At 44.4% G+C, this 27,352-nt stretch overlaps 2 protein-coding genes and 1 non-coding gene across 4 annotated transcripts in view; 1 reads left to right on the forward strand and 2 right to left on the reverse strand.

The window, feature by feature from the left end:
- Positions 1-26,181, forward strand: part of HMGXB3 (HMG-box containing 3) — a 53,189-nt gene extending 27,008 nt beyond the window's left edge. For both annotated transcript variants that reach the window (XM_009449938.4, XM_063810811.1), the window contains 11 exons: positions 3,773-3,871; positions 5,485-5,634; positions 9,669-9,970; positions 10,430-10,557; positions 13,775-13,906; positions 14,816-15,000; positions 18,494-18,713; positions 20,678-20,811; positions 21,622-21,738; positions 23,304-23,513; positions 24,777-26,181. In XM_009449938.4, coding sequence (XP_009448213.1) covers positions 3,773-3,871; positions 5,485-5,634; positions 9,669-9,970; positions 10,430-10,557; positions 13,775-13,906; positions 14,816-15,000; positions 18,494-18,713; positions 20,678-20,811; positions 21,622-21,738; positions 23,304-23,513; positions 24,777-25,244 — 2,145 coding nt within the window. In that variant the 3' untranslated portion in view covers positions 25,245-26,181. The remainder of the gene's footprint in view (positions 1-3,772; positions 3,872-5,484; positions 5,635-9,668; positions 9,971-10,429; positions 10,558-13,774; positions 13,907-14,815; positions 15,001-18,493; positions 18,714-20,677; positions 20,812-21,621; positions 21,739-23,303; positions 23,514-24,776) is intronic.
- Positions 2,381-2,484, reverse strand: LOC112209369 (small nucleolar RNA U13). The gene has a single exon (XR_002944106.1). It is a non-coding gene; the product is annotated as a small nucleolar RNA U13 (small nucleolar RNA).
- Positions 26,182-26,347: 166 nt separating the features above from the next.
- Positions 26,348-27,352, reverse strand: part of CSF1R (colony stimulating factor 1 receptor) — a 39,292-nt gene continuing 38,287 nt past the window's right edge. The window contains exon 23 of the mRNA XM_016954026.4: positions 26,348-27,273. Coding sequence (XP_016809515.2) covers positions 27,118-27,273 — 156 coding nt within the window. The 3' untranslated portion in view covers positions 26,348-27,117. The remainder of the gene's footprint in view (positions 27,274-27,352) is intronic.

Raw genomic sequence — 27,352 nt, forward strand, 5'->3', positions numbered from 1 at the left:
AAATAGTACAGAGAACACCCATATACTCTTTACCCATAGTGACCTATTGTTAATGTATTATCCCATTTTGCTTTATCTTTTATGTTCATGTGTGTTCCCCCACCATATGTGGGTGTGTACACATTGCATGTGTGTAAAATACACATTATAGCGTAAGTTATGCCTTTATGCTTGTTTGTGTATTTCATAAGAATGGGGATTTTTTTTTTTTGGTGGCAGGGTCTCACTCTGTCACCCAGGCTGGAGTGCAGTGGCACAATCTTGGCTCACTGCAACCTCCACCTCCTGGGTTCAAGTGGTTCTCCTGCCTCAGCCTTTCCTGAGTAGCTGGGATTACAGGAGCACACCACCACGCCCGGCTAACTTTTGTATTGTTGGTAGATATGGGGTTTCACCATGTTGGCCAGGCTGGCCTTGAACTCCTGACCTCAAGTGATCCACCCACCTCCAAAGTGCTGGGATTACAGGCGTGAGCCACCACGCCCGGCCTAGAATAGGGATATTCTTTTACTGAAACATTGATGTATACCTTTACTCTCCCATTCATATTCCAAATTGTGTCAATTCGACCTGTGAACCCTGAAAATCTGAGACAGGTCTCAGTTAATTTAGAAATTTGGCTTATTTTGCCAAAATTGAGGACATGCACCTGGGACACAGCCTCAGGAGGTCCTGATGACATGTGTCCAAGGTGGTCAGAGCACAGTTTGGTTTTATACATTCTAGGGGGACATCAGTCAACATACACAAGATGAACATTGGTTCAGTCTGGAAAGGCAGGACAACTGGAAGCAAAGGCAGGAAGACTCAAAGCAGGGAGGGGACTTATAGGTTATAGGTAGGTAAGAGACAAGTGGTTGCATCCTTCTGAGTTTCTGATTAGCATTTCCAAAGGACACAGTCAGATATGCATTTATCTCAGTGAGCAGAGGGTGACTTTGAATAGAATGGGAGGCAGGTTGGCCCTAAGCAGTTCCCAGCTTGACTTTTCCGTTTAGCATAGAGATTTGGGGGCCCCAAGATTTATTTTCTTTTCACAGACCCAATTTTATATATATATATGTATATATATATGTATGTGTGTATATATATGTGTATATATATATGTGTGTGATATATATGTGTATATATGTGTGTGTATATATATAATATATATATAATATATAATATATATATTATATATTATATATTATAATATATATATTTATATATATATTTATATATATATTTATATATATATAATATAAATAATATAAATATATTATATTTATATATATTATATATATTTATATAATATAATATAAATAATATAAATATATTATATTTATATATTATATATAAATATATAATATATAAATATATATAATATATAAATATATAAAAAATATAAATATATAAATAAAATAAATATAAATAAATATATATATATATATAAATATATATAATTATATATAAATATATATAAAATATATTATATATATAAATATTTATATATATATTATATAAATTTATATATATATAAATATATATATTTATATAATATATAAAATATATATATATTTTTTTCTCCAGAAACAAGGTCTTGCTTTGTTGCCCAGGCCGGAGTGCAGTGGTGCAGTCATAGCTCACTGCAGCCTCTAACTCCTGGGCTCAAGGAATCCTCCCAACTCAGCCTCCTGAGTAGCTGGGTACACAGGCAGGTACCACCATACCAAGCTAATTTTTAAATTTTTTTTTTGTAGAAACGGGGTGTCTTGCTATGTTGCCCAGGCTGATCTCAAACTCCTGGCCTTAAGCGATCCTCTTCCCTCCTCGGCCTCCCAAAGTACTGGGATTACAGGCATTAGCCACCTCCCCAGTGTCTTCTTTATTTTATTGTATATTTTTAAAGCCCCTCCTATTCTAGGACAGTTCCTTTATATAGCATATTTTTCTCCAGTCTGTGATCCAGTCTAGGATCAGATATTAACATTTAGTTGTCATGTCTCTTTAGCTTCCTTTTAAAAATGAATGCATGGTTGTAAAAAATATAGAAAATTCAGGTAAAGGAGAAAGAAAAGTCCCTCATGATCCTGCCACCCAGAATGACCATCTGATGTGCTTTCAGGTCTTTTCCTGAATTTGTGTGTGTTTATTTTTTAATACAGTTTTTTAAAAATCAGAAACTTGGCATGTGTTTATTTTTTAATACAGTTTTTTAAAAATCAGAAACTTGGCTCTTACTCCATATACTAGTTTGTGGCTTATATTTTTCACTTCATTTAGTGATACAGATATTAAAAATTTTCTGTGTGTCCAAATTCCATGGATTAGTGGGGTTGGTTGGTTGGTTTTTTGGCTATATGTAGCTAGAATAGTTATCAAGTTTTTTTTTTTTTCATGTCAAATGGGTAATGTGCTGACGTTATAATGAGGTTTGAGGGAGGCACATCTCACCCATGTGCATGAATACCAGATTGTCATACTTGTGAGCTATAAAAGGATCTCTCAAAATTTCCTAAGTTAGCATTTTTCAAGCTTTTGATCATGACCCTCAGTAACAGGCATATTTTTTATTACTGCCCAGTAAACATATATACTAAAGGTTTAATGAAGCTGTGCCCTTACTATATGCAGTCACTTTTTTTTTCTCATTCCTATTTGCAAAATGCTGGTTTCAACCCATTAAATTAATGTTATGACACCTCATTGGATTGTGACCTGTAGTTTGAAAACTGTGTCATGGACCAGGTTGGAATAGGAAAACGGGTCTGCCATCTCCCTTGTCATGTGTTCTTTGTCAGTTAACTTCCTTTCTTTAACAGTTTTACATTTGCCCTGACAGGAATATCAACTGGCTTTTACTTTGAGAACTGTTTTGTTTTCCACACAGATGTGGCAGCTCTGGGTGTATGTGTGATCTTGCGGTGTAGAAGGAAGGTATCTGGTTAGCGTCGGTAGTTTTGTAGATTTCCAGCCCCTAGATTCCCTTCGTGTACACTCTGTTACTTGGGTAAACCCCAGTCTTCTCTGTAAATAGTTTCCTTTTGATTGGTGACATTGGGTATTTGTTAAAAGCCACAAGCTCTTTTACTAGTCTTAAACCAGTAAAGAGGTACATGAGATATTCAGAAAATCAACTTAAATTCATTATTATAGAATAATTTTAATTTTGTATGCTTTATCTTTTCTTTCTTTTTTTTAGCTATATAAGTAAAATATACATTCCTTATAAAACATTTGAGGCCAGGCTTGGTGGCTCATGCCTGTAATCCCAGCACTTTGGGAGGCTGAGGTGGGAGCATTGCTTGAGTCCAGCAGTTCAAGACCAGCCTGGGCAACATAGTGAGACCCACATCGCTACCAAAAAAAAAGCAAATTTTGTAGATAGTGGTAAAGAGGGAGAAACAACCATGATTGTCCTCTTACCCTGTGACATTTTAGTGAATAGTCTTTCAGACATCTTTCTATGCAAAGTTGTTCAACCATGTATTTATATGTATAAAAGCTATTATGTGCTTTTATAACTCAGTAGTAGTTGTAAATCTGATTCATGGTGTTTCTAATACATGGTATTAGAAACTGCACAGAAGCATGTGGCAAGGCCTGGACTTGAGCATGACACTCAGCCTTTGGTGGGCTGGTGACTGCCAACTGGCAGTCCAGAGGGCTCATTTGGAGAATAGCTCTACAAATTCCCCAGGAAAGCATTCCCTCAAGTCGTTTCAGGACATGGGACCTCAGGAGTTTGGCTAAGGTTCAAAAGCACTAAATAATTTGTTCTGATCCACAGCTACCAAGTGGCCCATCCAACAGGACTTCTCAGGTGAAAGTTGTGGAGGTCAAGCCCGATATGTTTCCTCCATATAAGTACAGCTGCACTGTCACATTGGTAAGTATGCAGCTAGGTGGTGGTGGGTTGACATGGAGGTTGTTTTGATTTTGTGGTTGAAGGTCAGTAGGAGGCTGGGGGAGAGGGTGGTGGTAGCTGGGATGGAGAACAGGGTCAGGTATAGATTGTTAATGATGAAGATCCCATCCCTGATGCAAATAATAGCTACTGGATGAATCTGCTGGGTTGTTTTGGTCTCTTTCCAGGTGAGATTTATAAAGTGTAGGACAGCTGAGATTAGTGTATTTTTATTGAGAGTTGCCAGAGATGAGAATCTAGTCCAGATTTAACATTTAGCTGTCTTGGAACCTTTTAGCTTAGAAAGGGTGTTCCACAGTACATTTAGGCGACGTTGCCTTTTTCTCCCTAAAACAGAGTCCAGTTCAACACGAGTATCTTAAAGTAAAATAGAGAAGTACTTTAGTAAAGCAGCTTATTTTGTTTAGCCTAGTGTTTCCCACAGGGTTTTCCCTTTATTTTTAACATAACACATATTAACATCCTAATAGACAAATGTGTGACATTGGGATCACCCTTTTGTAGGGCAGGCAGCATAGAGCAGGGAAATAAATGCTAGACAGCTGAGAGACCTGGTCCAAAAGGAGTTCTGGCTCTGCTGCTAGCATGCCATATGCCACTGGGCAAGATTCTTTCCTTCTGTGGTCCTCAGTTTCACTATCTATAAAGTGCTGCATTGGTTTAGACATCTTTGGGGCATCTGTCACTCTCAACATTCTCTAATTCTGTTGATGCTTAAAGTATCAACCAGCCAGATGTCTTTTGGCAGTTTCTCTAGCTGATTTGATTAAGATGAACAGATTTTGAGAGAACAGCTAGATTTTTTTAAAGTCTTGCCTCATAATGGCAGACAGGTTCAGAAAGGGTCATTCATTCCTTCAAAAAATATTTATTGAGCCCATATTCTGTGCCAGGATCTGTACTGGGGATTCAGTAGCAAACAAGACAGCACAATGTGATGGGTTAATGTCTGGCCTGACCTGATCCCTAAGGAGAATGTGTCTCTTATCCTGGAGATCTGCTCAGGTTTCTTTCTCTTGTGACCTAAATATAATCACTACCTTTTCCATGCCTTCACTCACCACTCCCTTTGGCTACAGGAGGCAACTAGATTTACCATTTAGGGGGAACTACCCCTGAGTAGACCCTCTCTTCTGCTGATTAGATAGTAACTTGTCATAGGAGCTTAGATGCTAGAGCTTTGAGCTTTAATAGTCTGTAAGTCACAGTTTGTCTTCAGGCAGGGCTTGAACTCTTTAGTTCACCAGTCTCAAGCACTCTTTGTTTAAACAGACCTGCTTTACTCCACCAACTGCCTGGACCCTGAAGGCATTTGAGTTTCTGACCATTGAGAGTCAACTCTCCTGTTTCACAGATAGGGAAGGACTGGACTGGATTTGCCAAAAATTTACAGCCTGTATTAAAAGTAAAAGAGTTAACTGCAGAAAAGGTTAAGGCTCTTGAAGTTAGGCTGAATCTGGTTTGCAGTTGCCACTCTCTTCTCTGATTTACTGTCAGCTGCTCATTCTGGTTCTGGGTTCTGCCCAGGTTTAATTTAATTTTTGTAGAATTGAACACTGGTCTTACTTTTTTAGGATTTGGGCCTGGCTACATCAAGAGGCCGGGGAAAGTGCAAGAATCCCTCTTGTAGCTATGTCTACACCAACAGGCACAAACCTCGGATTTGTCCCAGCTGTGGTGTTAACCTTGCCAAAGACCGGACTGAGAAAACCACCAAGGCTATCGTGAGTTCCTTCCCCCAAACACATCCCCTGGCCTGTTCTGGGCTCTGTTAGTGAACCTGTCTTAGTAGAAATAAGAAGATTTTTAAAGTACATGGTGGTAGTTAGAGCATCCAAACTGGAACCAGTTGGTGGGTTCTGAACCTGAGCAAGTGCCGCCTTTTCTCTGAGCCTCCTTGTCCCCATTGCCAGGGTGAAGGGGTTGACTAGGTATCTTGATCTCTGAGAACCAAGAGTTCACTCACTGCAGAGAATGATGTAGCACAGGCCTTAAGTAGGAGTGAAAGGAGAGGGACGAAAGGGTTGCATCCTCTTACCGCTGAGGCCTGATACAAGACCTGTAAGTTGATTTACTGTTTCGGTAAATAGAGAATGCCAACCTAAGACTTTGCAGATTAGACCACCGCTGCTTTCTCAGGCTCCTTGGAAAGCTTTTAGTTAATCAAAGCTTTATTTCTAGCAGTCTAGGCAGCCCTCCTCTCTGAAGTTGGGCCAAACTACTTGGGTAGTAAAATACATTCCACTTGGCTCCTTAGGGCTGCTATTATTATTATTACTATTACCAGGAAAAATGGGCATTTTCAGAGGTCCTCAGAATTTCCATATGAGTTTTTTAAAGTGAACAGAAAATGGTGGCACTTGAGGCAGCAAATGGAAGGACTAAAATAAGGGTGAGAAGAGAAATGTCACTGGTCTGCCTTGGGGAAAGAGGGGATGGCACACAGAACAGGTCAGGACCTGAGATGGAGCCTGGTCACTCCAGATCAAGGCTGGACCTTGAAAGGCAGGCACGTTTTGAATGGAAGGGGAAGGCATGCCATACTTAAGTCTCTCCCACTAGACTGTAGTCTGGTGAGTGAACATGAAGTGTGAGTATGGATAAAGATAAGTGTGAGTGATAAGGATAAGTGTGAGTGAACATGAAGAGTGTTCCATTTGGCTGGAGGAGATGGCGTGGGGGCATGGGGTGGGAGAAGGGGTGTTACGGAAAATAAGACGTGAAAAGCATCTTGGAACCATGTCATGGAAGGTCTTGTCAGTTTGTTCTTTAGTCAGTGGGGTCCTACTGAATGTCCTTGAGCCGGGGAGAAGCCTAGAGGAAAGTTATTTCAAGAGGGGAATTTATGGGATGAGAGTTTGGGAGTAGACAGGACTACAGAGGTGGGGAGAACTGCTTCAAGCTTAAAGGTTTATTTGTATATGGAGGGAGGCCTTTTTGATGATGAATCTCACCCTGGTCTCCAGAGTCTGTTTCTGTGCTTGAGGTGATGTTCTGAGGTTATTGTCCTTGTGAGAAAGGAAAGTGGAACCAAAGTATGTGGGCACTAATGGCTTGGTGGGAAAAACACTGGGGCTGGGAGTGACCCTGAGTTGGAAGCTTCCCTCTCCCGAGCTTTAGTTTCTCCATTGGTAAAGTAAGGTGGGAAAGGTAGATTGGATCTGGGCATTTTACTCTTAGAGACAGGAGCCTTAGAGAAGACTGATAATTGAGTTTCAAGGAGTTTATAAATCCCTGAAATTGCATGCAAAATGGGTCCGTAGCTTTCATCAGATTCTCTTGCTCCACTGGATGCCTGCTGCTGGAAGTAAGCTTTCTTCCCGGATTTTCAGTGGGTTTCAATGTGCTCTTCTTGCCATAGCATTGATCACACCCCATATTGACTGCTTTTCTTAACTCCCTGTGAGACCACAATCTCTTCTAGGGCAGGTATGTCTGTTTTTCCTGCACCTTCTAACCCTGGAGCTTACATATACAAAGTGTGTCTATCTGTAATTAGGAGATAGAATTGAGTTCTGTGTAGGTAGAAGCTCTGAGCGTTCCTTTCTCCTTCCAGTTCATTTTAGCTATTTGCGCGGTTTGCAGTGGAAGTGGGTGTTACTCTCTAGATCTAGGATGATGAAGGAACTTAACTTCTCAGGTGACATAGGAAATTATCTAGGGACCTCTTGCCAATTTCAAATCCCACTCTTAAACTTACATCCATCTGTATTTGGTTAACTGAGAACTGCCCACCCCCAGGACCCTCATCTGCAGACCTTCCATCACTTTCCAATCTCCTAAAGTTTGGAGAAATACAGTGTAATTACTGCTTTCCAGAAAATAAAGCACTGGTCAGAACCACGGGGACCTTCTTGTGTGTTGTCATTTGGAGCCCCCTGGTAGCCAGATGTTTTCACATCTCTGAGCTGGAATGGTCTTTAGTCCTTTCTATCCTTCATCTCTGGCGAGAGTCACGGGACAGTATTCCTGCCAAGTGGTCTTCCAGCTGTGGTTTCATAGTCATGACTGAGAACACACAGCCTCTCGGGGCAGCTCATTCTAGTGTTAGTCAGCTCTTCTGTAGCCACTGATTAATTAATTCTCTCAGCCAGCATATATTGAATGCCTGCTATGGGCCAGGCTTTCAGAGATGAATAGGACATGGCCCTTTCCCTTGAAGAGCTTACAGTCTATTGGGAGAGAAAGATAACCAAGCTATTACAAATGAAAGTTGTCATAGGTATGCAGAGTTAATAAAAAGCTCCTTATTAAGTGTCCTAGTCTGTTTTGTGATGCTATAAAAGAATACCTGAGGCTAGGCAATTTATAAAGCAAAGAGGTTTATGTGGCTCATAATTTGGCAGTCTGTACAAGAAGCATAGCACCAACATCTTTTTTGGTGAGGGCCTCAGACTGCCTCCACTCATGGTGGAAGGCAAGGGGAGCCAGCATGCATAGAGATCACATACAGAAAGAGGAAGCGAAACTCATTCACCACCTGTCTTGCCCCTGCCCCACGATAATCTACTCATGAGGGATCTGCCCCCCTGACCCAAGTACCTCCCTTTAGGACCTGCCTCCAACGTTGGGGATCACATTTCAACATGAGATTTGGAGACGGTAAACATCCAAACTATAGCATTAAGCATTTAACTTCTACAGAGCCATGTATAATATGTCCATCACATATGAATCAGTATCTTATGTGTGTCTCAGGCATCATGCTGGTTGGGAATCAGTAAATAAGCAGAATCCTACCCTTACTGAAGCGGGGAGGGTGGTGGTTTAGCAGCTATCAGATGATGAATTCTGCAGTCAAGGGGTGCACTCAGAGAACACAAAGCGGGGAGTGATTTATGCAGCCTTGGCAAAAAGGATCAGGGAGAAGCTCCATTGAAGAGAGACCTGCTTGAGAAAGACCTATTTTTAATGAGTATTTCAGAACATTGTTCCTGGAAGCCTCTGACTGGTATACAAAATTACCTTGTACCCAGAAGCCACCGAGAATTAAAGACAGATAACTTTAAGCAGTGCAGATACTTGTTTTTGTATCAAAACTATCATTCATAGAGCCTTCATTGCACCATAGGCATTGTGCTAAGTGCTTTACTTATAATATCTTACTTAATCTGTATAATGGCTCTAAGAGATTACTATTTTTATGCCCCATTTCACAGATGAGGAAATTGAGACTCAGAAAGATTAAGTAAATTGCCTTGGGTCCCACATAAACAGCTGTTAAGTGGCATATCCAGAACTGAAACCTGGGTCTGTTATCCTCTAAACCCCATACCTGATGAATGAGAGCTAAGTGTTGAATCCATTACCAAGAGTTGTATATAATCCTCTCATTTACTGATACAGGTTGACTATCCCGTATCTGAAGTGCTTGATACCAGAAGTGTTTTGGATTATTTCATAATTTGCAATATTTGCAGAATACATACTGCTTGAGCATCCCTAATCCAGTTATTCAAAATCTGAGATGTCTAATGAGCATATCCCTTGAATGTTGTCTCAGTGGTCAAAAAATTTCAGATTTCAGAGCATTTTGGATCGGGGTGCTCAACCTGTAGAGAAACTGAGCCCCACAGAGAAAAATAACCAGCCTTTAGTCACACAGTGAGTTATTAGCTGAGCTGGTTAGGAACCTAGGTTTGCCACCTATCAGTCATGGGCCCCATCTGTCTGCTGCTCCCAGACTTTTATTATTTTAGCCTGAAGCTGGCTCTTTTCTTGCTCTGAGTGCTTGGTGATCAATCCACTCTCTTCCCAGGAGGTGAGCTCACCACTCCCAGATGTACTGAATGCCACAGAGCCCCTGAGCACAGCCCAGAGGGAGATCCAGCGCCAGTCCACACTGCAGCTGCTGCGCAAAGTCCTGCAGATTCCTGAGAATGAGTCAGAGCTGGCTGAGGTCTTCGCCTTGATTCATGAACTCAACAGCTCTCGACTTATCTTGTCCAACGTGAGTGAGGAGACAGTCACCATCGAGCAAACCTCTTGGTCGAATTATTATGAGTCTCCATCCACGCAGTGCCTTCTCTGTAGCAGCCCATTATTCAAAGGGGGACAAAAGTAAGCACCCCTTAACTCTGCCCCTAGCTGCCCCATCCCATTTGGCTCATACTGCTCTTTTCTTCAGAAAACATTAAAACTATAACTGTGAAGATGTTATTCTCTGCCGTTTTTAGGCTTCCTTTAACTTTCTGATTGCTGAAAGTAAAGTAATTGGTAATTATCATTTCTGTTGAAATGCCTGAAAGTTATCACCAGATTAGGATTTAGTTTACATCTGGACTGCCCCACACAATATTTAGGTTTGGGAGTTCATTGGGATTGGTTAAATTATGTAATAAATTCAGAGTTACATTAATTGTAGGGACGATTCCACAGATTCCAACAAAGTGGAAATACCTACCTAGAAAATCCTAAGCTCCAGCAAATGAGAATTTGCCATTGATCACTGAGCCCTGGAACTCCATAAAGAAGTCTCTTTCCCTTCTTTTTTTTTGTTGGTGATGTTTCTGGTACTAGCTCCCTGGCTGGGCCCCAGGAGTGCTGGCTGCTGACAGCCAGCCGTCTGCAGACAGTGACTGCCCAGGTGAAGATGTGTCTGAACCCCCATTGTCTGGCCCTGCACAGCTTCATAGACATCTACACAGGTGGGTGCCAACCTTCTCTTCCCTCAGAGCATCCCAAAGCAGGCTTGGGAACTGCCTCTATGGATGAGACCTCTGGCCCTTTGAGGACTGGGCCTTCTCAGATGGGGCTTCTGAGGAAGGGGGAGTCTTCCTAAATGTCTTAGTCCCACAAGATGACTTTGACCTCTCAAGTGTTGAAGCTCTCAACTGGGATCTTTAAAATAACAGATCTTCATTGTGGAAGGGCTGGAAAATGCAGACAAATAAAAAGAGGAAACAAAAAATCAAGAGCATTGCTACTGCCATGAGATAAACACTTATTTAACGATGTGATCAATCTTCCAGAAATGTTTATTCATCTGTGCAGAATATAAGAAATTATAGGATGTATAGGTTTATAGTCTTTCTTTGAACAAAAGTACGGTTGTGCTAGATGTTGTTTTGGAATGTGCTTTTTAAACTTAGGGGTACATCGTGGGCATCTTCCTGTGCCAGCAAGTAGAGAAGTACATGACCATTTTTATAGGGATTATGGTGCTCCAGTTTACACTTTTGTGATTCAGTCTTTGTGTACAGCCCTAATTTGTCTTTTGGACAAATACTCAGAAGTGGAATTGCTGCACATTTACCCTTTCCTCCCCTATTATTCATCAACATCAGGCATTTGTGGAACACTCACCGTGTACCAGCCATTTTAAGACTTTGGTCAAATCCTAAGTTTTGTTTGTAGAATTGAGTGCTGAAGATGAAAGTGTATTTTTGATGTATTCTCTTTGTCTTAGAACTTAATGGTGCTTTATTTTGAATTCATGTTTTTAATGTCTTATATTATTAGATTGAGTTTGTACTATTTTATGCTCTTGCCAACAGTTAACAAAAGTGCCTATTACCCTGTTGTCTATCCAGGCTAGTACTCAGGATTATATATTTATTTAGTCAAGATGTATTTTAAAATTTACATGTAGTTAAGTGTGTTGCTCCAAGTTCCATAAGTTCTGACAGATGCACTAAGTGGTGTAACTACCTTCACAATCAATATATAGAACAGGTCTATCACCCAAAACATTCTCTTTTACTGTTCCTTTGTATTTAAACCCATCCCTCTCCCCCAACCTCTGGTAACTGTTTGATCTCATCTTTATCCATATAGTGTTCTCTTTCCCAGAATGTCATGTAAAAGCAATTATGGCACGTAGCCTTTTGAGTCTGGCTTCTTTCAGTAAGTTAATCCTTTGAGAGTCATCCATATTGTGTTTATCAGTGATTTATTCCTTTTTATTGTGGAGTAGTTTTCTGTGGTGTGGATGTACCACAGGTTGTTTATCTGTTCCCCATGGGAGGATATTTGGTTTGCTACCGGTGTTTGGCAGTTACAAATAGAGCTGCTACAAATATTTGTGTACCAGCTTTTGTGTGAACCTAAGTTTTCATTTCTCTTGGGTAAATACCTAGGAGTCAGATTGCTGGGTCATGTGGTAAGTGTGTGTTTAATTTTATAAGAAAACTGCATTACCAAAGTGGCTGTACCATTTTGCATTCGTTCCCACAAAGCGTAAAAGTTACAGTTTGCTCTACATGCCAATACTTAGCATTATCTGTTTTTGTTTTTCAGCCATTCTAATAGGTGTGTCTCCGTATAAATTGTAGAGTCAGCTTGTCAATATCTACAAAGTCCTGCTTGAATTTTAATTGAATTGTGTTCAATCTGTACACATCAATTTGGGAAATTTTGACATGCCTAACAATGTTGAATCTTCCAGTCCATAGTCTTTCTCTCCATTTTAATAGGTTGTCAGTTTTTCTAGTTTCAGCATATAGGTCCTGCCCATATTTTGGTAGACTTACATATAAGTATTTTACTTTTTTTTTTCAGTGCTAAATGACATGGTTCAATTTCTAGCTATTCATTGCTAGTATAGAAATATAATTAAGTTTGTTGACTTTGTTTTTGTAAATATTATAATTTTTTTAAGTTTATCAATTTTATAGGTAAAAACTTGTGTATAATCAGGTAATTTGTTGTATTTCTTTGTAGTAGGTAGAGTATATGTCCTTTTTATGATCCTTTATGGGTTTTTTTTCTATAGTAAATTTCTTTTGTGTTTTCATTCTTCTTTTGGGCTTTTTTGTTGACAGTTTTCTCCCAGTTTATCGCTCTATTTATTCCGTTTTACCTCTAGCCTGTCAGAATGTGATATCAGTTGTCTTTTACATTTGTACTTGGTGATTTCTGGGGGCGTCATGACTTTTTTGCTTTTTAAAAAATATTTGTATGGGACCAGAGCTTTGCTCTCCCTTGTGATTTCAGCCTTTGCACTTCTCCTTACCCTTCTTCACTGGGAACACATATTCCAAAATTAGCTTTTGTGCAGATTAGTGCATTATGTTTTGTGCACATATAAAATCACCCACTTTTATTTGTCTTAAATTGACTGCGCTTAAATTCCTCAGATTCATTCATTTCAGGATTTGGTGTTGGAGTGATTTCATAGCCTTTGTTGTACCCCTTACACATTCATGAGCTAAAGGATGCTCCTGGCCTTTCCCCAGGTGAAGTTGTGTGAGGTGTAAAGGAAGAGTGATACCTTTGGTCCTGAGGACTGAGCTGGGTGGGAAGAAAGTGTTTCTTTTTTTTATTGAGGGAAAAAAAGATCTACTATATGTACTATTTCATTATTGTTTGTTTGTTTGTTTATTGATGTATTATAGGCAACTTTGTGTCAGAACAGTTAGATCTACTTCTTTTTAAAAAAAAATGGATTCCATGTTGGAATACTTTATTCTTTTTAATGCTTTCTATTTTATGAATTCACCATAAATTAATTAACCCTTTCCCTATTGATGGGCATTTAGTTGTGGGGTTTTTGTTTTGCCTTTTTTAAGATATATAACTTGAATAAAATAGAGATGGGGCTTTGCTGTGTTGTCCAGGCTGGTCTTGAACTCCTGGGCTCAAGCGATCCTCCCACCTTGGGAGACTACAGGTCTCCCAAAGTGCTGAGACTACAGGCATGAGATTACAGGCCATACCTGGCCTGTTTTGTTTTTTTGAGATGGAGTCTCTCACTGTGTTACCCAAGCTAGTCGACAACTTCTGGGCTCAAGCGATCCTCCTGCCTCATCCTCCCAAGTGCCTGCAACTACAGGCACGCGCCACCGCACCCAGCTGGTGTGTATTCTATTTTTTGCCGTTGTGTATGATACATTAATTTCCTTGTTGCCTCTTCTTAACCTGCAGGTCTCTTTAATGTGGGGAACAAGCTGCTGGTAAGCCTGGACTTGCTTTTTGCAATCAGAAATCAGATCAAGCTCGGAGAGGACCCCAGAGTGTCCATCAATGTTGTTCTGAAGTCGGTGCAGGAGCAGACAGGTAAAAGTTGTTTTCTTCCCTTTCCCAAGGTTAGTCCTAAGCTCCCTGGGAATTTTCAGTGATGGCATTTGGTTAAAAGACTCATTTTGAAGAAGAGTCTGATTATTTTGAAAAGGAAACATTCTTGACTTCCTAATACACTCTTCCTTTTGAATTTTACAAATGCCAAACTAATTTTGGAAAGCATGAATCTTTCTGTGCATCCAGGGACCCTTAGCAAGAGATTACGAGTGACTTGTAGAAGTACCTTCTTTGGTCATAGGGAGACTTGGCCCCATTGCATGTTAGACTCATTCTGACCACACAGCTCCTGGATATCTGCTTCCAGTCCCAAGGCTCATGCCAAGACCTAAGAGTGAGGACCATCCTTTCTGTCTAGAATATTTTTCCTCCATGCCCTCTTTACTCCTATTAGTGCTTTTCCCATCCCATTCCTATAGGCTCCAATCCCCCTCTACCTTACCTGCTGTGAGAACAGATGGAGTAGAGCAAAGGTGCTAGAGTTACATGGGCCTGTGTTTCAGTCTTGGCTCTGCCACTGTTGCAGTGTGATTTTGAGCAAGTTATTCTTGTGCCTCTGTTTCTCCAGTTATAAAATGAGGATAATAGCTCCTCATTCATAAAGAATTAAATTGAGGTGAGATTAATGACATAACATATCCAAAGCTTTCAGCACAGCATCTAGTACTTAGTACAAGGCAGCTATCACTCCAGTGGGAATTGCTCTTTGGGTTGCCACCTGAGCACTTGCAGGCCAGATCCCTGACCCTCAGGGTAGGTAGTACACTGGAGTGTTCTTTAAGGTGAATCAGTCTGGCAGAATTGCTCTACTTACTACCCACTGGCTCATCCCTAGTGGCTTCAGTGTCTTTTTCTGTGCCCTTCTCAGTGTTCTTGCTCTTCTTCCAGAGAAGACTCTGACCTCGGAGGAGCTGAGCCAGCTGCAGGAGCTGCTGTGCAATGGCTATTGGGCCTTTGAGTGCCTCACTGTCCGAGACTACAATGACATGATCTGTGGCATCTGTGGTGTGGCCCCCAAAGTGGAAATGGCTCAGAGGAGTGAAGAGAATGTGCTAGCACTGAAGAGCGTGGAGGTAAGTGCCTCTTAGCCACCGTGAGGGACCTGCGGAATTTTCTCATTTTGGCACCTCCCTTCCTATATGATATCCCCAGGGGGTGGATAGCTCCAGTCCTGTCTAGGTGAGGCAAGTGAGTTTTTCCTCCCACAGCCCAAGATTTCATTTAGGGAATGCCAGATGGAAATGGAGGCATTTGTTTATTCAGTTACTCACTTGAAAAATGTATTTATCCAGTGAATAAGTATCAAAAAATATATATAGTAAATATATTGAACATAAACTAAATGCATGTTTTAGACACATGGGAGATAGTAGTTAAACAAAGTTTCTGTCCTCATGGAGCTCACTTTCTGGTTTGGAGGACACAGGAAACAAATATCTGTCCAGGAGTAGTGAGTGCTGTGAAGCACAGTAAAGCTGGGTAAGAGAGAGAGAACAGTGTCATGGGAAAGGGCATTTGTATTTTATAGAGGGCAGTGAGGGGGGAAGGCCTCTCTGATACAGTAGCATTTGAGTAGAGATCTGAAACCCATGTGGCTTTGTGGAGGAATATTCCAGGCAGAGGGAACAGCAAGAACATGGTCTGAGGAAGGCTTGCTGGGCATGATTGAGGACCAGCAAGGAGACCAGTGGTGCAGCTCAGAGTGTGGGAGGGAGGGAGGGAGTGGTGGGGTGTATGAGGTCCAGACAGTGCAGGAGGCCGACGCTATGTAGGGTAACGTGGGCTATTTTAAGGACTTACACAGAGTGAAATGGAGAACCACTGAAGGGGCTGGAGGAAAAGAGTGACCTGAGCTGACTTAGCTTCTGAACTGAAAAATTTTCACACAATAATAACATCAAACTCAGATGGCTTCATAGATTAATTAGAACAAATATCCAAGAAATATTATTCCAAACATAGGCAAGTAACAAAAGTGGGCATGTTTCCCCAACTCATCATATAAGGTTGTATAACTTTGGAAACCAAATCAGACATTTGATGTAAGAGAAGAAATTGGGGCTGAATGTACTCATGAATATAGATGAAAGTCTGAATAAAATAATAGCAAATCAGATCTAACACAGTAATGCATCATGACAAAGTTGATCACAGGAAAGCAAGGTTGTTTCATCAGTAGGAAATATGTTAATGTAATTCACTACTTAACTGATTAAAGGGGAAACCCTATATGATAATTTCATTAAATGTATGGGGAAAAAAAAGTTGTCCAGTGTGATTCTACACCCATATTTCTGATAAAACTCTTAGCAAACAGAACAATAGGAAATCTTCCTTAACCTTCTTTAGAGTTTAAAAAAGAATCCCATAGATTACTTTTCCCTGTGATCATGCCATGAGGTCTGGTCTACACTCACAGGCAGGCACTGCCCCTTGAATATGCCAGTAGTTGCATAGGAGTGTGAGGTTTCCATCTCTGAACTCTACCATAGTAAACAAGAGCCTGGGACATGAGCTGACTTTCAGGTACTGGACTTGGATCTCATGTGTTCACTGATCAGGCAGGTGCAGAACCTGTAGAGAACAGCTTTGGTGTATTCTGGCAGGACCACTAGACATATTAAGGGTTGAATGCATAGTCCTGTCTTTTACTTCCCAAGTAAAAAACCAGGCAACTAAACCATTTTGTTTGTGTTATCTCATCTAGAGGCTGTTTCCAGATTGATTCAAATCTGCTTGCCTAGTAGTAGTGTTAATAATAATGCAGCTAAGATTTATTGAGCATTTTATTACTATGCCAAGTTCTTAATCTGTGCTAAGTGCTTTACTATATGACTTAATTTTCCCTACAACCCCATGAGGTTTTTATAGACATAGGCACTGAAGCCCAAGGGCCTTGCCCAAGCTCACCCAGCCAGAGAAGGGTGGGGCTGAGATTGACCTTGCTCTTTCTCAGCCACTGACTGTGGAGTCTGCACCCTAAGCACTGCCATTCTCACCAGTACCTCCTATGACTCTGAGTTCTGTTTCTTCTGATCATATCTGGCCACAGCAAGTTTATGGTTTCCAAGAATAGACAGAGGCCCACCTCCCTGCAAAGGTGCCATCTCCTAGTCCTGCCTGGCACCCGTCCTGTCCCAATCAAGGCTTCTCTGTCCCAGAATGGAGTAGCATTCCCTTCACTCTCAGTTTGCTTGTCTCTTCCCTTCAGTGGTACCAGCTACTTTCATAGAGGTACTTCTTTGTTCTGTGTGTGGAGAGTAGTGTGGTATGTGTGTGGAGAGAGTATCCTGAAGTCTATGAACTAAAACAGGAAGTTATTGAAGAAAACTTAAATATGCTGTTATCCATGAAGAGACTTGTCAGCCCCTCTCTCGGAGTTGTATAAAGGAGGACCCTGTGGTTAGTTTGTGTACTGGGTTGGCATTTCCTGTTCCCTTGCTCCTTGTGGAGAGGATAGACTCAGCTGGCCTCATTCCCCTAGGTGTGCCATTTACACAGAGCATGCACTAAGCACCCCTGTGAGGTGGTGAACAAAGAGGAATAAGGTGAGGAGAGGAGCCTTTATGGGGAGCAGTGGTTCTTGGACTTTAGTGGGTATAAGAACTACATAGGGCAGTGGTTCTCACAACTTTTTAAAGTGGAGGGCTTGCTGGGTCCCACCCACAGGATTTCTGACTCAGGAGATCTGGAGTGGGGCCAGGAATTTGCATTTCTAACAAGTTTTCAGATGATACTCTTGCTGCTTGTCCAGGACCACCCTTTGAGAACCATTACTCTGAGGAAACTTTTTTAAATGCAAAATTAGGAGTTTAGTTCATACAGCTCAAGATGTGGCCAAGGTTTTTACATTTCTAATAAGTAACCTATACAACTGTGATTGAGGTATTAGGATCCGGGTCACGTTTTGAGAGCCATATAAGAGGGCATTGCAAGAAGAAAAATTGAGTAGCACAAGCGCTATTCATAGATGTCTATAAGAGATAAGTAAATGCTGCCCTGGGTAGAGGAGATAGCTGTGTGCTGATGATGTGTGGGAGGATGTCGGCAATCCACAGGGCCTTGGAAAATGGCTGGAATTTTACTCAATAGGATTCTGCTCGTTCTTGCCAGCCTGGTATCAGCAGTAAGGGTTTGGGCTTTGGAACTAGACCTGTGTTGACATGATTGTTCTGTCTCTTCGAGTGCTTGAATACTCACCTCAGCCATCCCCAGACTTGTTTTTTAGTAGTTCATTACAAAGTGTCTGGCACATAACAGGTACTCAAATGGTAGCTCCACTTTCTTTGTAAGACAGGGAAAATGACATGAACAAAGGTATAGAAACAGAAGGGATTTAGGAACTATTCATGTCTGGGAGAGTACTATGGTGTGAGGGAAAGAAATGTGACCAAAAGGCAGGTGGGTACAGAGCTGTCAAATTCAAGGCCCCGTGGCAGTGCCTGGCTGTCTGACTTCCCTTCACCAAGCCTTGGCTTCCCTGTGTGTATAATGACAGGGTAGACTGTTGTGTTGCTGATGTTCTGTGACTCCCACAGTTTGACCTTCTTTATCCTGACCTTCTAGTTCACCTGGCCTGAATTCCTGGGCTCTAATGAGGTAAATGTGGAGGACTTTTGGGCCACGATGGAGACAGAGGTGATTGAGCAGGTGGCATTTCCTGCCAGCATCCCTATCACCAAATTTGATGCGTCTGTTATTGCCCCCTTCTTCCCACCACTCATGAGAGGAGCTGTGGTCGTCAACACTGAGAAAGACAAAAACCTGGATGTGCAGCCAGTACCTGGTAAGGCCACCTGGTGGCTGACTGGGGTCAAAAAAGGGCTCAGTCAAGAGTCTGGGACGTTGTCCATGGCAAGATAGCACAGTGGTAGCGAGAGGGCCAGGCCCCGCTGGAGGACTTCTTTCAGAAAGATAATAACAGCCCGTGTCAAAATCCCCTAGAGTTTAAAGCTGTGGTGCAGAGTTTTGAAGAGCTGTCCTCCATCTTACATAGCAGGGGCGCACAGCTCATTGTCAGCCTTCTGGGATACACACACTGAGTAGCAGAACTCCTATAAAAAATGCTGATAAGGCTCCATCCCCAAAGGTTTTCATTGAGCAAGTGTAGGGGCAGGCCAAGGAATCTGCCTTCAAAACAGGCCTCCCAGATGGTTTTGCAGCTAGTTTTATGGCTTAGACATTGAGAAACCCTGGACTAGCGGGTAAGATGATAGGTTTCTAACAGCTTGAGTTTGATTCCCAGCTTTGCCACTTAGCTGTGTGACCCTCTGTCAGGTCCCATCATTGCCCTAAGCCACTGTTGCTTCTTTTACAAAGAGGGTGTGATAATAGCTACCCACTTCCTAGATCACTGAAGATAAAGTGAGCTAATGCGGTTAGAGTGATAGCCGCCTTTTTTAACTGTAACTCATAGTGAGAAATACATTTTGTGTCATGACGCAGAATGATATTCGTACATATGCAAGTGTGTATAACTGAAACATTCCCAAAACAGTATTTTTCTTTACCAAGTGCAATACACTTTATTTTCTATCTTATTTCATTTTTGAATTTTTGGATATGACCCACTTAATTGATATTGTAATCACTTAATATGTTGTGATCCACTGGTTCTCAAACAGTGCTTCCTAATATTAGATATTGAGGCTGGGCACGGTGGCTCACGCCTGTAATCCCAGCACTTTGGGAGGCCCAGGCGGGCGGATCACGAGGTCAGGAGATCGAGACCATCCTGGCTAACACGGTGAAACACCATCTCTACTAAAAACACAAAAAATTAGCAGGGCATGGTGGCGGGCGCCTGTAGTCCCAGCTACTCAGGAGGCTGAGGCAGGAGAATGGCGTGAACCCGGGAGGTGGAGATTGCAGTGAGCCGAGATTGCGCCACTGCACTCCAGCCTGGGCGACAGAGCGAGACTCCGTCTCAAGAAAAATAAATAAAAATAAAAAGATACTGAGGTCCACCTCATATTCCTACTAATATTTTAAGGGCCCAGGCATCTTTTTTTTTTTTTTTTTTTTTTTTTTGAGACGGAGTCCTGCTCTGTTGCCCAGGCTGGAGTGCAGTGTTGTGATCTGGGCTCACTGCAACTCTGCCTTCCGGGTTCAAGCAGTTCTCCTGTCTCAGCCTCCCAAGTTGCCGAGACTATAGGCGCACGCCACCACACCACCACACCTGGCTAATTTTTTGTATTTTTAGAAGAGATGGGGTTTCACCATATTGGTCAGGCTGGTCTCGAACTTCTGACTTCAGATAATCCACCTGCCTCGGCCTCCTAAAGTGCTAGGATTACAGGTGTGAGCCACCGCACCCGGCCCCCAGGGATTATTTTTTTAAGGTGCCCCCACATAGTTCTCTTGTGCTAGCCAGGTTCAGGAACGTTGTGTAGAGGGCACTTTTAAAACGAGAGCTGCTGTTCTCTTCTTATTGATGCAGTCATGGTAAGCATCTGAGGTCTTGGTTCTGAAAAACCTTAGAAGACTGGATTAAAAGCTGACTTATTTTAGGGTTTTTTTCAGTGGCTGTCTGCAGGATATCTCACTCAGATGTTCCAGGGCAGAAAGCCAGTTCTAATAGATTTCAAATATCTGCAGAAAGCATGGACCTGACTTGAGTTCCACCTCTGCCAGCACTGGGGGAGGGCTTGGTGCAGAGCTGGCTTCCACTGTTTGCTGTTTTGTGGGCCTAGCCTTGGCCTCTGGTGACTGGCAGCAGCACCCTCCCACCAGCACTGTTGTCTCTTGCAGGCAGTGGCAGTGCCTTGGTGAGGCTGCTCCAGGAGGGCACCTGCAAGCTTGATGAGATTGGCTCCTACAGTGAAGAGAAGCTGCAGCACCTGCTAAGGCAGTGTGGAATCCCCTTTGGGGCAGAAGACTCCAAGGTGAGTGTCAAGGGCAGTGGTGGATATCGGGGCTTCTGGAGTAGGCGATTGGTCCACTTTGCAGGGCAGGGATATGAATATCTGTGATGGCATCTGCCTTGGACACAAGGTGCTAGCAGTCAGGGATGCCTAGGAGATGGTCAACAGCTAGATGTGACATGTATGTGGGGCCTGGCCTCTAGCAGTTCCTCCTGTTGAAGGTTGTGAGCCTAGGCTCTGGGGTCAGGAATCCTGGCTCTCCTCCTTACTGTGTGTGACCTTGGATAAACTGCTTTATATTTTGAGCTTCATTTTCCTTGTTTGTAAAATGGAAATAACCAAAATACTAACCTTGTGAGATTGTTGTAAGGAATGCACTTTACACAGTGTCTGGTTACTACCTATGCAAGCTCTTAGAAAATGCCTGCTGTTACATAGTGTATGTGTCTGTGTGTTTTATTCATACATTATTTACTTTCCCTTTCATATTTCTGTGCTGTTGAAAATGTTATGCTTCCTTTAAGATCAGATTCAAATGTTAGCTCCCCTTTGATGGTTTCTTTGCCCTGTAAAAAGTGAAAGGACTCAGGCCTCAGAGTCTGGCAGCTTGATCAGCAGTCTGGCTGGCTTTGTCTGTGACCTAATCCTTTCAGGGCCTCCAATTGCTTACCTGTACCTAGAGGAGGTTGGGCTGATGAGGCTCCAAGGCCCGCTCTGACCCAGGCAGTTTATTCTTTTGCTTTGGGTGTTGGGTGAGTGTGTGATGCTGAGCACCAGCTGTGGTCCCTTAGCATTCGCCCTTATGTTTTTAATCTTGTCCTTCTACTCCAGGACCAGCTCTGCTTCTCCTTGTTGGCCCTCTACGAATCTGTACAGAATGGAGCTAGAGCTATACGGCCCCCCCGTCACTTCACAGGTGGTAAAATCTACAAGGTGTGCCCCCATCAGGTAAGAAAATAACTAGGGGGAGCTTGGAGTGAATTTGCTAATGTTGAACTTCCCATACAGGGACTGATCCAGCTCAGTTTTGGGGGACTAGACTTAGGTCACTGGGCAACCTCTGGCATAGCTGCCCATGGGTCAGGTGCTACCCCGTGGGCTAGGGAGGGAGGCTGGGTCTTCTGTCAGTATTTTTTAAGCACCCTACCACATCCTGGGCATCAGCTGTTGAGGGTATAAGGGCGAGCTTGTATAAAGAATGACAAAGATGTCGTTCCTCCCTAGTTGACCGTATATTTTAGTGGGGAAATAAAGTCACCACAGCTTGTGGCATTGGCTCTGAAGAAATTAGATAAGGGCCTAAGATAGAAAGTAACAGGGAGGAACCTGCTGTCTGAGGTGGCAGAGAAGACTGAGACCTGCAGGATAGGGAGGAGCCCAGTGGTAAGCCAGGGAAGGAGTGTCGCAGCCAAGGGACCACCAAGGCCGTGAGTGGGGAGACAGAGTGAGCTGAGAGGAGGGGGTGTTGGAGGGCTCCCCAGGGGGGCCAGATCACATAGAGCTCTCTAGGCCAGAGTAACAGTTCATATTTTATTCTGACTGATGAGGGACCTTTTGGACGGTTTTGAGTGGGAAATCTGTGGAAGGGTGTGGACAAGGTGGCACTGGGTTAGCTCCAGGACAGGTTATGTACTAGATGACAGAGTGGGCCCAGGTAGATCTTGGGACGGAAACCCCCCCCTTAACAGGTACTGAATGGGAGAGAGGTGGCTTATCAGAGCCTTCAATGAAGCACATGAGTCAGCAGGGGGATCTAGCTGTAAAAAGAGAATCCAGTTCCCAACTACTTTAACAGAAGCTGTGTCTGAAGGAGATGCTTAATGCTTCTACTCTGGGCAGATCAGAGCCTGCTCAGGGAATTGTGTTCATGCGACAGGGGATCATCTCATGAGAAGCAGCTGACAGCACAGGGAGAGCTGTAGATCTTGGGGGCTGTGATGGGAGTGGCATCACTTGGAGGTGACAGCCAAGTGGGTGTACCCAGAGTTGTGGAATGGTGCTTGGGGGGCCCTGTCAGTGGAGGTGTTTACTAGGCTACATTGTGGATTCCCATCTGGGCAACAAGCCCACTGGGGTCTGGTGGGGAGGTTGCTCAAAATACAGATGCTTAGACCCTACTTCAGAGACCTTAGTTTCTTAGGTTTGACCTCGGGCCCAGGCATCTCCATTCTTAACCAGCTCTTAGCTGCTGCTGCTGCTGTGTAGCTAGCATAGTGAACTGGTAGGTGATGTGGAGAGAGTGGGGTTTTGAAAGATGTTCTGAGGTGCCTTTCAGCCTAAGTTGAGGACAGGATGCTCCCAGCTGTCTCTCAGAAGGGCAAGGATGAGCTGGTGACTTCATTTAAGGACAGAAGTAGGAAGGGAGCAGCATGCCATGGGCTCTGGCAGGATGGCCATGGCTTCGGCCATGAAGCTGATTGCTCGTCTTCCTGGGAAGAAGCGAGTGAGAACTGTACACTCTCTGCAGACTGGCTTCCTAATTAACCCTGCGCCCCCTGCCCTTCATCTCCCAGGTGGTCTGCGGCTCCAAGTATCTTGTGCGAGGTGAGAGTGCCCGTGACCATGTGGACCTGCTTGCCTCTTCCCGCCACTGGCCGCCTGTCTATGTGGTAGATATGGCCACGTCAGTGGCCCTGTGTGCTGACCTCTGCTACCCAGAGCTGACTAACCAGATGTGGGGGAGGAACCAGGGCTGTTTCTCTAGCCCCACGGAGCCACCTGTGGTGAGTCACCTCCTGAGGAACTGCCATGTCTCCTCAAGCCTACCATGTCTTGCTCTGTCGCCCAGGCTGGAGTGCAGTGGCGTTATCTCGGCTCACTGCAACCTCTGCCTCCCAGGTTCAAGCAGTTCTCGTGCCTCAGCCTCCCGAGTAGCTGGGATTACAGGCACACACCACCACACCTGGCTAATTTTTGTGTTTTAGTAGAGATGGGGTTTGGCCATTTTGCCCAGGCCGTTCTCAAACTCCTGGGCTCAAGCAATGCACATGCCTCAGCCTGTCAAAGTGCTGAGATTACAGGCATGAGCCACCATGCCTAGCCTACTCCGTAAGTTTTTACTGACCAAGCCCTCTGTTTGAGGCCACAGTATATCACTTAGTGTGCCCAGGATATCCCAAACCTTGTGTTAAAAGAGGTTGCCTTCCAGAGAAGCCTAGAAAGTTGCCACCTTTGAGAGTCATTGTGCACACTGACATATTAAAGGCCCCAGCCAGCCCTGGATTAGTTTAATTCACCATGTCTTACATTTAGTTGACCATGGATAACACTGTATGGCATGCCTGTTGTGATCTGAAGATACACTGGTTTAGAAAACACTCATCTTATCCAACCCTCTCCTTTTGTTAAAAGGGTAAGCTAAGGCCCAGAGGAGGAAGTGGACTTTTCCGGGTCACACAGCAGATTAGTGGCAGAGCCCTTGTCTCTGTGTCTTGGTATATTGTACCAGACAGTATTTCTCACCAGTCATGTACCCTCCAAGGCCAGCAGGCCAGCCTTTGGCCTTTGCTGAAATAGATGTCAGAACTGATAATTAGGAAGAAGGGAAGAATAACAAAGGTTGAGTGCCCCAGCCAGGATGCATTATAGGAAGTGAAGGCCTCTGGCTTTGCCTTGGAGGAGTCATTATTGTCATTACTCCCTGGGGCTCACTGGCTCCATGAGCATGCTGGGGACTCCAGAAAAGTGTCTTAACCTCAGTCAGAGCCTGATCTTTCTGCTCCCCTGTAGCCACTGGCCTGAATGGACCGGGGGCAATAATAGCATAAGTAATCCAACATCTGTTCTGGAAGGTGGCCACTGTTACTGTCCCTGTTCTCACATGAGGAAATGGAGGCACTGGCGGGCAGTGGTTGGCCTAGGAGACACAGTACATGGTGATGTTAGGATTCAAACAGGGCTGGCTGAGCCTAGAGTGTTCTCATCACCAGATGGGTTCCACCTTAGTCATTCCTTCTTGTCAAAATGCATTCTCATTTCTCTTCTAGAGTGTGTCCTGCCCAGAGCTCTTGGACCAGCATTATACTGTGGACATGACAGAAACTGAGCACTCTATCCAGCACCCAGTCACCAAGACTGCCACGCGGCGCATCGTCCATGCAGGCATACAGCCCAATCCTGGTGACCCCAGTGCTGGGCACCACTCCTTGGCCCTGTGCCCTGAATTGGCACCTTACGCAACCATCCTGGCCTCCATCGTGGACAGCAAACCAAACAGTGTCCGCCAGCGGCCCATTGCCTTCGACAATGCCACTCACTATTACCTCTACAACCGCCTCATGGACTTCCTCACCAGCCGCGAAATTGTCAATCGTCAGATCCATGACATTGTACAGAGCTGCCAGCCTGGTGAGGTGGTCATTCGTGACACCCTCTACCGCCTTGGGGTTGCTCAGATCAAGACAGAGACAGAGGAGGAGGGTGAGGAAGAGGAGGTGGCCACAGTGGCAGAATAAGCCAGGCTGTTGTACAGGGACTACACCATCTCTCAAGCCATAGTAAGGCCCTTGCCTGAGGCAGAGCTATCCAGGGGACCTGCAGAAGTGGTCTCCTGTGGGGAGGGCCTCTGACTGCTGGGACTGACCAAAGAGCTTCCATTCCCTGAGCATGGTGGGACCCAGGGTCCTCAGTTCTCAACCCTCCAGGGGTCAGGAGTGGTACCAGGAAACCTCTTCTGGCCCCAAGAGAGCACTTGGGGGACACGGTATGTTTAATGGAGGGGAGGCTGAGGGAAAGGCTGGTAGCTGGTGGGTTCCATGGGGCCTGCTGTGTGGGTCAGGGTGGAGATCCTGGGTGGGCTAAGGTGTGAGCCCCAGCACTAGGTGGGAAGGCTGCTGAGGTCTCTCCCACCCCTGAGGAACCCTGGTTTCAGCCCCCTCAGTCTGATGAATTGCTTAGCCTGTTGCCTTTGACTAGGGGCCTGGGTGGCCTCATTAACTCTAGGGGTCCCTTTGGGCTCTTGATTCTCCCTGAAGGAGGGATGCTTTTCTCTCTTGCTCTTCCTGTACCCACATTTGGGGGAAGCTGAGGAGGGAGGAACAGTCAGCCACAGTTCTCTTCCAGCACTGTCCTCTCCACCCCAAGCTTTGAGGAAGAGCATCCCCTTCCTCCTTTCCCTGGCCACTGCTGCTGCAGCCAATATCCTCTCTGGGCCTGGGACCCTCTCCACAGAGGGGATGTGGTCCCTGGTCATGACATAACCTAGCAGCAGTAGGAAAAAAATCCCTTCTATGAAGGGGAAGCAGACTGGGCCATAAGGAAACAGCAGGACTGGCTCAAGTGCCCAAGGTTTGTTTAGGGCCTGGGAATTGGCCATGTGTTAATTTATTGAGTGGAGTAGGTGGCTTTTTTTCCCTCCCTCTTCCCCCAACAAGAATAAAGTTTATTAAATTATCTGGTTTTGGTGTAGCAGGAGTCAATTCCATGCACATCGTATGGGGCACAGTGTGGTCAAGCTCCACAGCTGTGAGCTCGTCACTTCATGTGAAGGAGGGAAGGAAAGAAAGACGTTCCAGGGAATTTGCAGGTACTCATGTGGCACAAAGAACCAGAGGCTGACTGCATTAATGCTGTTAGTTTAATGTGGACAGAGACATCCCACGGCGTGACTGTTAGTTAGGATGAGTCAGCTTGGGGGAGTTTGTGCTTCCTGCTTGGTGTGGCCAGCCACGTGCCAAGGTCCCCTGCCTTCTAGCCCAGAATGACAGGGGACTGGGCAGAACACCCCCAACTTTTAGCTGCCACTTGGCTCATTACAGCAGTACCAGTATGGGGGTGGGAGGGGTGAGGCTGTGGAGTGAAGAAGGCGTATAGGGCAGAGACTAAGAGGTCCTGTGAGATTCTTAGAGGAACCATCCTGCTCCGAGGGGCCTGAGCTGAGCGTGGTCTGAGCATCTGCTGCTCCTCTCGGAGAGGGAGATCTCACTCTCTGCCAGTCTGTCTAGCCCCAAAGAGCCTGGTTTTCTCAGTATCAGTGTAGCTCCTGGGGACTTCATAGGCATAAAGTCAGTCCATTTCCATGAAGATAAGGGGATTAGGAAAGAAGGTTCTACTAGTTGGCATAGCAAACACGAGGCCAACACCATGAGAACAGTAGAGGGGGGGTGAGGGCTCAGCCCCCAGCCCCTGACTGGCAGTGATGGCCCATGCTCAGGAAGTGGGATCCTCTGACCTCCCCTGAATCCCTCACCTTCCCAAGTTTCAGAGCTGGGCCGAGCTGTTGAGTGAAATGACCGAAGGCAGAGTTTGTATGTTCTCCCCGTGTCGCCCCATCCATGGAGGAGTTGAAGTTTGGAGGAGGGGAGAGTGGTACTCCCTGTCGTCAACTCCTCAGCAGAACTGATAGTTGTTGGGCTGCAGCAAGGGCTGGGCGATATCCCCTTGCTCGCAGCAGGTCAGGTGCTCACTAGAGCTCTCCTCCTCCAGCTCACTGCTGCTGCTGCCACTGCCACCACTTCTGCTGCTGCTCGGCAGATTGGTATAGTCCTGAGGGTGGGAGGGACCAGAAACTGTCAGTCCAGATCCATCAGGCCCAGCCCAACCTGCTTTACCGGCCACCCACCCC

This window comes from Pan troglodytes, chromosome 4 (genome assembly GCF_028858775.2).
Source record: "Pan troglodytes isolate AG18354 chromosome 4, NHGRI_mPanTro3-v2.0_pri, whole genome shotgun sequence".
NCBI classification, from domain to species: domain Eukaryota; kingdom Metazoa; phylum Chordata; class Mammalia; order Primates; family Hominidae; genus Pan; species Pan troglodytes.